Source organism: Ostrinia nubilalis, chromosome 4 (genome assembly GCF_963855985.1).
Source record: "Ostrinia nubilalis chromosome 4, ilOstNubi1.1, whole genome shotgun sequence".
NCBI classification, from domain to species: domain Eukaryota; kingdom Metazoa; phylum Arthropoda; class Insecta; order Lepidoptera; family Crambidae; genus Ostrinia; species Ostrinia nubilalis.
Genome location: NC_087091.1, coordinates 12,478,379 through 12,489,156, shown reverse-complemented (window position 1 = coordinate 12,489,156; position 10,778 = coordinate 12,478,379). Strand labels below are relative to the sequence as shown.

The 10,778-nt window shown below is 39.8% G+C and overlaps 1 protein-coding gene across 1 annotated transcript; it reads left to right on the top strand.

Moving 5' to 3' along the window:
* The first annotated feature begins 834 nt into the window (after window positions 1-834).
* LOC135071172 (cuticle protein 8-like) lies at window positions 835-5,697 on the top strand. The gene is made up of 5 exons (XM_063964941.1): window positions 835-867; window positions 1,356-1,481; window positions 2,781-2,877; window positions 3,604-3,716; window positions 5,606-5,697. The coding sequence occupies exons 1-5, from the start codon at window positions 862-864 to the stop codon at window positions 5,672-5,674; spliced, it is 411 nt and encodes a 136-aa protein (XP_063821011.1). The 5' UTR covers window positions 835-861; the 3' UTR covers window positions 5,675-5,697.
* Window positions 5,698-10,778: the final 5,081 nt, after the last annotated feature.

Here is a 10,778-nt window from a genome sequence, read left to right as displayed (position 1 = left end):
CTAGTTAGAAATAAAAACTATAGTATGTTGGGAGGTGTTGGCTAACGTTTCCGTCGCGTTAAAAAGTTGCGGCCACATGTTATTAGTACGCAATTACTATATGAATTTATAAATACCATAAGATTGAGATTACCATAATTCATGTAATAATCCACTATGTAGATAGAGCCCTCTGATATGTGACAGGATGGGCAATTTATCTTGTCAAGACAGAAAATAACAATATTCTTTGGCTCTGCAAATCAAATTGTATCTAAGTGCTGTTTTCTAATATGGTCTAGTGAATAATACCGCAATACAATAGTTGAAAGGCTTTAGTCGAGTATATCTTTACCCAGTAGGAATTGGGATCGAGAATTATTCTGAATGAGCTTATCAAAAATTCCACTCACCATCATTTGGCTTAAATCGTTTCTTGAGTTAAATTTTTTTCTTGAGCAACATATTACAATACGAGTAGTAAACATCGCCACCGTATAAATTACTTATAGTCCTGTTAACCCCTCATTGTAAGCTAGATAAAACGTGTTACGAGTGGGTTAACCACAATAGTCCAGCGGCAGCAGGGTTCAAACTTTGAACCCACGTTCCTCAGATCTCGATACGGATCCAACACCGACATCATTGGGCTATTGTCGCTCATTGTAGTAAATCTATAAGACATAACATTGTATAAGCCTTAAAGCCTGAAACAGAGAATAAAAATAAAGGAAACTAATGTAAATCTAGAATTGCGTATCACCAGATCCAAGTGCAGCACACGTCAGATGCACCCAGTGCAGGTGCCTGGTGGGGTCCCCCGTTATAAGCCGTCGGCGCTTGCGCAGGCAACCCGGAGAGCCGCTTGACACGCATAGCAACATGCAGGTGAGTTGCGCAATATATGATAGAGATAACAAAGTTCGAAATACAATCTTTTAGGGTTGTAATAAGAGAAATCTTATCAATTTGTTTTCAAGTTTATTGTGAATTGAAAACTGGAACTTTATTTTCCCAGAAAGATAATAGTAGTTGTGTACCTTGACTATTCAATTTGGCAATAATTTAAGGAAACTTAATTAACATTGAATTATTCTGTAAAAATTGCGCTATGCCCATGACTATTGATTTTGCAATAAATAGATAATTTTCATTATTAAAATTATTTTCCTAAAACTGTGTTAGCATTATGCAAATGCTACTTTTACAATTTACACCAAAATCTTGATGAAGAATTTTAAGTGAATTTAGTTATTTTCAAAATATAATTGATAACATTATCTGAACCCAATAACTCCCAACGACAGCACACAACATGAAATACATCAGGTCCTCAACACTATTGTCTTCATGACATAGTCCTCCATTCCTTCCAGATCATTCTGGTGCTAGCATTCGTGAGCGCAGCGTGGGCGGCGCCGCAGCACTATCCTTACGCGCATGCGCCGCTGCTGCACGCGCCTATTGCTGTGCATGCTCCGGTCGCCGTGGCTGAACCTGTGGTCAGTATAGTGATAGCTACTTTCAGATATAGACGTTGCGGGTCCAATGACAGTTTAACTTTCCCCCGGGACAAACTTGACCTTCACTGGTTGGGTTTTTATTGGCGGTCAAACTGTAGATCCTGGCTACACAGGAGTTGCAGTGATGGGAAAGAGAGGTGGGAATAGTCCCGTTACTTTCAGATATCAATGCGTAGGCCAGGCTTAGCGGTTCGCGTACTGAATTAATTATGGACAGTCGCGGGTTCGAATTACACTTTGTGCAGAAGTGGAGTCAAAGAATTGAACTTCCCTATTAGATCTCAAATATGAAATTGTTTTATAAAATCGTAAAGTTATATACAGGGTGGAATTTTGTATTGCCACCTTTTTTTTTTTTTTTTTTTTATGTGATAGGAGGCAAACGAGCAGACGGATCACCTGATGGTAAGTGATTACCGTCGCCCATAGACACCCGCAGACCCAGGAACCTGGAAGGAAAGTACTCTTAATATTGTAGATAGAAAATTTTACTCAAAGGAAACATTCCTTAATTTAGGAAAAGAAATAGAACTGCATTCAAAGATTTCTAAAAATTTGCTTGCCACACCCGGGAATCGAACCAACTAAAATCTGTTAAAAATTACACCCTGTATTTTTATTGCATCGATCGTTAGGGTTAAGTATAAGGATGAAATCTCTCTAACAAACTTGATAAATCAAATGAAAGGAAAACGATGAAATCTTTATTTTTATTGTTTACAGAAAATTGTATGGTATAATGGTGGTGAATTTTCGAAAATTTTTCGAAATTCTTTGAATGCCGTTCTCTTTCTTTTCAAAAATAAAGGAATGTTTTCTTTGAGTAAAATTTTCTATCTACAGTATTAAGAGTACTTTCCCTCCAGGTGGCATTACAAAATTCCACCCTGTAGATAGAAATAGAACATTTTAATTAACTTAGATACCATAACGCGTTTATTGTATAGTACGAGTATGAAGCACTAAAAAAACTCTATTGAAGTTCAAGGATATATGAAGTTTTTGATTGGTTGAGTGTGTATATTTAACCAATCAGGGGACAAAATGTTTGATTGAGACTTAATCGAGTTTTTAGTGTTCTATTGTAATATTTGTAATATCTACGGACCTTACTCTTGAAGGCTCATGTTTTAAGTAAGACGATGGACATTTTCATTCGTTTGAGATTTTTTTTCAATCGAGAATATTGTAATTTTCCTAAAAAGTATCTCACAATAGTAGTAGATGTGGGCAGAACCTGAAATTAAGCCGAATAAGCATTTATTGTTTTATTTGCAGTCGTACCCACGGTACGCGTTCAACTACGGCGTGAAAGACCCACACACCGGCGACATCAAGTCGCAGCAGGAGGAGAGAGACGGCGATGTTGTTAAAGGTAAACCTAAACATAATTACATTAAATGAACTCAAAATATATCTTGTTAGGTCTTAAAAAAGTTACCTTTTTAAAAAATGATATTTTTGTATCTATCAGAAAACCTAACCAGTTTTAATATCTTACTAGGTATACGTCTCATTTCTCGATGCATACAAATTAATGTATTATACGTTTCTTTCAAAAGCAACGTAATAAATGTGCCTGTTTGCTGAAACACGAATCACGATAGAACATAGAGATGATCAAAGGGTAAAACCCTTCAAACAGTTTAATTCAATGACAATCGGGAACTCTTTCCCGATCGCATTGAATAGGCTAGTTTCTTAAAAAAATTTTTTTAGTCCGTAATGTTTAATATCAAAAAATATTGGACACATATATTTTTATTTGTCAATCTAACAAATAATTACATAGTTATGGTGCGTTGAAGTTCCGCACGACGTCACAACGTGCGGCACTTTTATGCACGCATTGACGTCACGGGCCTCTTCTTATGAACTTTGGCACGCTATATCTCTTTAAATTTTCATTAGTTTGAAAAAGTGAAAAATACGCGTAGAGTATTTTTTGATAAGTTAACTGACTGACTAATTAAAACTCTTGCTTTTTGACCCAGGAAACATCCCTATTGAGCAATTCTGCAGCAGCACATTACAAACATATCTCATAGCATGAGTTTAAAAGAAAGAAAAACTTTGCTAAATCTTTTTATCTTTCTAACAGGGAGCTACTCACTAGTGGAGCCCGACGGGTCCACGAGAACAGTATCCTACTCTGCCGATGACCACAACGGTTTCAACGCCGTCGTGCACAAGACGGGGCACGCGGTACACCCGGTAAGTTGACTTTTCTACAAGTAGCTCAGTGTCAAGTTCTAAGCTTGGCCTGCAATCAATAAAGGCTTGATTTTTCTTAACATTTTTCCGATCATATACCTACTAGGGAAACTTGTTGCTACAACTTTTGTTTGTGCACTTTATCCCGAAGACCTGAAGCATACGTGAGCATTCTAATAAAAATTACTTATCCCGGACGTAGTTCTTTCCACGAAAAGAACAAACGAAACGCGTCCACATCCCATCCTGCGCTCGTTCAATAATTAATTTGTGCTAGTCTACACCATAACACTTGGATGGTAAAGTGCATAGCATGTAGGTCACGGACATTATTTAACTATTATGCCCGTTTGAATGCAGCGAAATGCTTAACATACCTATTGAGAGTTCACAAACAAGATTAAGGGCTAATTTTTCAAACATCGAATAATTTTTAACTGAAGCATTACATTGGAGCTTCAACATTGGGTTTCCTAACTGGCAATTAAGCTATGGCTCTGGAAATAAGAGATAGTCGTAGTAATGGCAAAATGAGTTATTAGAATTTGCCAAAACAGTCTAGGTACATACGATAAGCTTGTAAGCATTCCTTGAAGGGTATGCGGGCCATCCGGTTACTTTTCTAGTATTAACATATTCGTAACATGCTCTACTGATCTGCATACCATTTAAGTGAGTTCACGTTAGTATATTTTTGGCATCCGATTCACCATGCAAATGTGCACTAGAATTCAAGGGTGACATAAATGTTTTGAAAGTCACTGAAAGTATTTTTTTTAGGAATGAAAAGTGTGATAGTGATGTGATTAAGCATTTTGACATATGACATTTTAAGAACTATGTATAAATTCTATATCTATTAATTTTGATATCTTCGGCCAATTAAAGCTGATTAAAAACATAAGACTTCATTAAATTGCTAATTATTTAGTAGCAAGAAATTAATTTAGCAAAACTTGTATTTAAAACAATATAATCTCAAGGACTGTTTACCATCTTACTCGTCAGGGGGCATTACCATTACACAAACTTGATTTCTCCGCAATTGCGCTGGGTGCGTTTGCGCAAGTCCTAATGGCGTAGGCTTATAAGGAAACAGGTAGGCCCGTGGAACTTGGCCAACATATTTACCGAATTTCTCAGATAGACCTCAATAGTTTTCCGAGAAAAATGCACTATTAATTTTAAGGTGATATCTCTTTGAAATGGAACGTTAAACGGCTTACGTTTATTTGCAATTGCAGGCCAATAAAATGTCACTGAGCGTTTAAATATGGGAACAAATAATTCGGTTACTATTATTAGGATTATAACAGCTATTAACGAAAAGTTAGTTATCGTTGTGATATTTTATTTAGGTTAGAAAAAAAAATAGAAAAATAGAAAATAGAATATAATTTATTTGGCACAATACACAATATAGGCAGGTAAGACCAGTAACGCGGCCGTATAACATAGCGTCTTGTACATTAAAGGATCGATCGACCTATTACTTGAGCATCCATAACATTCATTGTATGTTGTATTGTCGTTGCTCTACCTCTTTTTAAGATACCAATAATATTAATATTTCGTGGTCTTTACTCTGAAAAGATGTATGCCATTTAATATAAATTCCTTCAACAGCTTAACAGCTGTTGTGGGTATTTCATATCGTCGCTCTACCACTATTTAAGACACCAAAGCTCTACAGGGTGTTAGGTAAATGGGTATATGAGCCGACACTAGCCTATGTTAACATGGACATATAAATGGTACGGTGAAGTCAAATGATTCTTGTCATTTTCCATAAACCCTATCAATCCAACAGGATTAATGTGTAATAATGTGATATGTATTCTAGAAAATAAATTATTGAATTTGAATTTAATCTTAATCGTTCATTACAGGTTGCCGTGGCCCCAGTAGCTCACTACGCAGCCGCGCCGGCCATCGCGCTTCCCCATTACCTGCATTAGCCCACCTTACCTAATATAAGCACCGCTTTTAGATAAACTTATTACGTCATATTTTTAATTATAACTACACTTTAGTTAGATACTTTTGTAGAGCCGGCACCGTACAGGGTAATTTGGTAGAGCCCAGTACTATTCCCACCTCTCGTTCCCACGGCTGTAACTCCTGTGTAGGCAGGATCTACAGCTTGACCGCCAGTAATAACCCAACCAGTGAAGGTAAAGTTTGTCTCAGGGGAAAATTAAACTGTCATTGGACCAGCAACGAAATTAATCAGAAGAATATAGGAGGAGTTCGAAGTTAAGTTTCGACTTCCCTCCAGTGCAAAGCGAATGACAAGAGACAAAACAAAGCTTTTTAAGTGACCTTTAAGAAAAGATCTGTCTTATTTTCACTGGTTGGATTACATTAGAAGCCATGCTATAGATCCTGGTTATACTGGAATTGCAGTGGTGGGAAAGAGAGGTGGGATTAGTCTCGTTTATAGCATCTTATGAAGCGATAATAGGTGCTGCTTAGCAACTAAAATGTATAGTCTGATGACTGTGCTGTTGTACATCTATTGCAGCAGTACAAATTACTATGACGACAGCTGAGGACGACAGTTTTTTAAAACAGTGATGGATGTAATATAGTCAGCGACAAATAGTTCGTGACATCCAAAGTGGCCAAAAAGTTGACAACACAATGTTATTCCAATTGTAACAAAGACGTGTTGCCAACTTGCAAAATTTTTGGCTACTTTAGGTGTCACGATCTATTTGACGCTGATTGTACATAGATTGTTGTTACGAGTAGGTATATTGAAAGCATCCTGATGCATGTTAAGAATCACGTCTAAGAGTCTTGAATCCATATTGTAATTCGATATTAAATTGTAACTTCTTGTAACTTGCAATGGTTACAATTTATGCGACAAGGAAGGTGTTAGGATTTAGGTGCTATAAATAACTGTGTTACCTGTACGTAAGCCGGTTTAGGAACAAGCTTGAAAAGTAGGTGCAGACAGGGTTAGTAACAGGAAAATTTGTATTTTGAACTGTTTATCATACAACAGTGAGACCAAAATCGCTTGCACATCTTATGGCTTTGAGTTAAGTTTCAAAATAAGGTTTATCAGAAATTCGTTTAGTGTTAAGTATAAACGAATAGATTAAGAAAGGACATTGTCAGAAACCGCCTTAGATTCCTGGGCACAGCAGTAAAGTATCAAAATTAATCTCTTACTTTTTGAATACTTAAATATTAATTAGATTGTAACGGACACTTGAGGATTAAAAAATGAAATAATAAAAGTATTTTATATGTATTCCATAATACTATGACGACATCCGGACATTTTAGGGCGTGGCCTGCTCCATATCCTATGAAGTTCCATAATTTGTGTCGATAAAATCTATGTAAAATCGGCACAAGGCAATGCCGTATTTCATTGTTAGGAATCTATGTAATAGTGATGTTGACTGCGGTCATCATAGACAATAAGATACCGATCTTGTAAATAAAATAAATCGTCCAAATTGCTACAGTATGACTAGATTTTAATTAAAAGTTAAAAATATATTGCACGATACTACAAGAAGCTATCTAATGTGTCCAACTGGTCGAAGGTCATGAATAAAATAAAAATAATTGTACGGGCGGGAAACAGTGGTTGTAAAACAGTGTTGTACCGCTCCCGTGCCCGGGATATGAGGTCAGGAAGGGAACTAACTCCCTGGTGAGCCTAGAGTCCCTATTCCCTAAGACACTAAGTCCCTAGAGCCCTAGCCCTGCCTAACAATATATACTTAGACATAATAAGGGTTGATAGGAAGGGAGCTGTGCCCAGGTCGCCCAGGGCAGCAGCGTTAGGACGGCAGGTAGGCGGCGGGGACCCGCTGCCAGCCCGGCAGACTCACCGGACTGATCATAGCGACGGCTAAGGGTGTCTTGGCCGCAGCGGGGGGAAATGAGACACAACGACGGACGGTTGATATCTGTTTTATTGCTGTTAACTATTGCTATTTATACTTATTTTATTTAGTGTACACAGTTACATGTTTATGCTAGTGTGCCGTCGGTGTAGAGAGCCGACGGTGCACGTTGAGGGTTCATGGGTCGCCCGGCGGTCGATGCTGACGGTGCAGCAGGATGTACGATCGTGCTCGTACATATTGGCATCTCGCAGAAGAAGAAGGCGCGGAGGATGCTGCACGTGGTTGCTCTGCTGCCCGATGACCGTAGACCTTGGCTGCCGGTGACTCCATGAGCGGCTGATGGCCTAGGTGGTGGACCTCTGGTTGGCTGTCCACTTGGTGTCCACCTGGCTGGTTGGTTGACCAGGCAGCTCGCGGGCCTGGCTCCTGGTGAGGCCAGGATGCTCGCGGGCCTGGCGCTGGTGTCGCCTGGTACTGGAGTGGCCGTGACTGCTGATGTGGCCTGGCACTGGTGTGGCCGAGGCTGCTGGTGTGGCCTGGCAGGTGTTGCCAAGGCCGCTGGTATGGCCTGGCTGCTGTTGTGGTCAGGCTGCTGGTGTGGCCTGGCAGGTGTTGCCAAGGCCGTTGATGTGGCCTGGCGCTGACGTGTGGCCAAGGCTGCTGGTATGGCCTGGCTGCTGTTGTGGGGCTGCATGACCTGGCTGCTGTGTGTCCAGGCTGCAGACTCCTGGCTGCTTGTTGTCCAGGGTGCAGTGTCCTGGCTGCTTGGTGTCCAGGCTGCAGCCCCCTTGGTTGTCCAGGCTTCTTGATGTTCTGGCTGTCGTGCTCTTGTTTGTTTGCCTTCTTGGCTTGTGTCGAACTGAACAGCATTGCGACTTCTCGGTTACCGGTGAGACCCACTTCCGGGAGGCCGGTAACTGATCCGCTGCTGTCAGATTGTTGCTGTTCTGATGATGCGTGCCAGTGCTGCAGTGGAGATGCTGATGCTCCGACTGTAGCGCTGGTGTTGTGGGGCTGCATGACCTGGCTGCTGTGTGTCCAGGCAGCAGTCTCCTGGCTGCTTGTTGTCCAGGGTGCAGTGTCCTGGCTGCTTGGTGTCCAGGTTGCAGTCCCCTTGGTTATCGATGATGATGGTTGGTAGTTGATGGTAGTCGATGTTACTTGATAATTGTAGTTGTCGTTGCTTGATGATAGGATAGGATAGGTGTTGGTGTAGAAGGTATTAATAATTTGATATTTGAGGACAACAGAACTGATAAATGTTTTTGATAAGGCTAGCGGAGTTGAGTTGAATTTACGCTGCCTGATGTTATGTTATGATGTTAAGATGTTATGATGTTATAATTTCCCCCACCCAAATTGCTAACTACACTGCCTATGATTAAGTTGACCTACTTTGAAACGTAATAAAATGTTTGTTACTTGATATTGTCATTGACTGCAAAATGCTCACGTTTGCAGAATGTTGAAACTGTGCGAGAATCGCTGATGCTAAGAAATGCGCTTGCAATGTAGCAAAGTATGATAATGTAAAAAATGATGTTTTTGTGGCAATGCACAAGCCACAATGTTAATGATAAATGATAATGTTTAGTGATACCGTACGGGCCACAATGTTAATGTTATATGTTTGTGAGTAGCGCCGTACGGACCACGATGTTTAGTTGTAGCCTCTTGCTTAGGTACTACAACTTGATAAAATGATATGTTAAGATCAGTAGCGTCTTGATTGCCACTTTGTTGATCTTGTTTGCTTGTTTTGTAGCGTCTTGATTGCTACTTGTTTGATAATAAGTTATGTAGACTCTTGATTGCTACATAACCTTGATAATGATAAAGTTGATAGCTTTCTTGGTTGCTACCATTTGATGATTTGATAATGATGATGTTAAGACCGCGCTCAGTGAAAATGTTAATTCACGAGTTGGTCACTTTTGCTACATTGCTCGCGAAGTGTTATGAATGAATGATATTACGTAACAAATAATAATGTTACTGAAATAAATTGATATTCCCGATTGATATGGGAAGACCAGTGTATGGTCGATGTCTTGATAATGCTAAATGTTGTAAGAAATGTTTGAGCAGTCGGGATTTGGAGTGGTTGTAAGGCACCCCTTCCCGACGCCAAGTAAATAAACTGATAAGACCGACTGTAGGGTCCTGAAGGTTACTGATGATAATGATCCGGCTCGAAGATGTACGGGCGGAGATGTACGGGCGGGAGGCAGTGGTTGTAAGGCACCGCTCCCGTGCCCGGGATATGCGGTCAGGAAGGGAACTAACTCCCTAGTGAGCCTAGAGTCCCTATTCCCTAAGACACTAAGTCCCTAGAGCCCTAGCCCTGCCTAACAATAAATACTTAGACATAATAAGGTGTGATAGGAAGGAAGCTGTGCCCAGGTCACCCAGGGCAGCAGCGTTAGGACGGCAGGTAGGCGGCGGGGACCCGCTGCCAGCCCGGCAGACTCACCGGACTGATCATAGCGACGGCTAAGGGTGTCTTGGCCGCAGCGGGGGGAAATGAGACACAACGACTGACGGTTGATATCTGTTTTATTGCTGTTAACTATTGCTATTTATACTTATTTTATTTAGTGTACACAGTTACATGTTTATGCTAGTGTGCCGTCGGTGTAGAGAGCCGACGGTGCACGTTGAGGGTTCATGGGTCGCCCGGCGGTCGATGCTGACGGTGCAGCAGGATGTACGATCGTGCTCGTACATAATTGTGATCATAACACTGATATAGACAATGACAACAATATGGGATCATCTTTAATATATCTGTTACAGTTTCAAAATTCGATGAAAAATCCAATGCCGCTTAAAGTGAGAGAAATGTCTAAAGTTCTAATAGAATTGAAAGTTTTATTCGCTCAAAATGCTTATAACAATAATTGGTAATACATTTAAAATATTAAGTACCTTTATAATGTATCGATAGAACCAAAATGATATCCTCTCAGCTTGGAAAGGGAAAACCCAGGATTGGGGGAGCGCTCCAGGCAATTTTTACAACATTTCATAGGTGGTAGTAAATAATATTTATTTTATTATTAAAATTGAATATTTTGATATTGATAAAATTGAATATATCTTTCGATTCAAATACCGAATATTTTTCAATCGATAATAATTATCGAGAATTGTTAATAATATTCAATTAAAAGTTGTTCAATCCCTA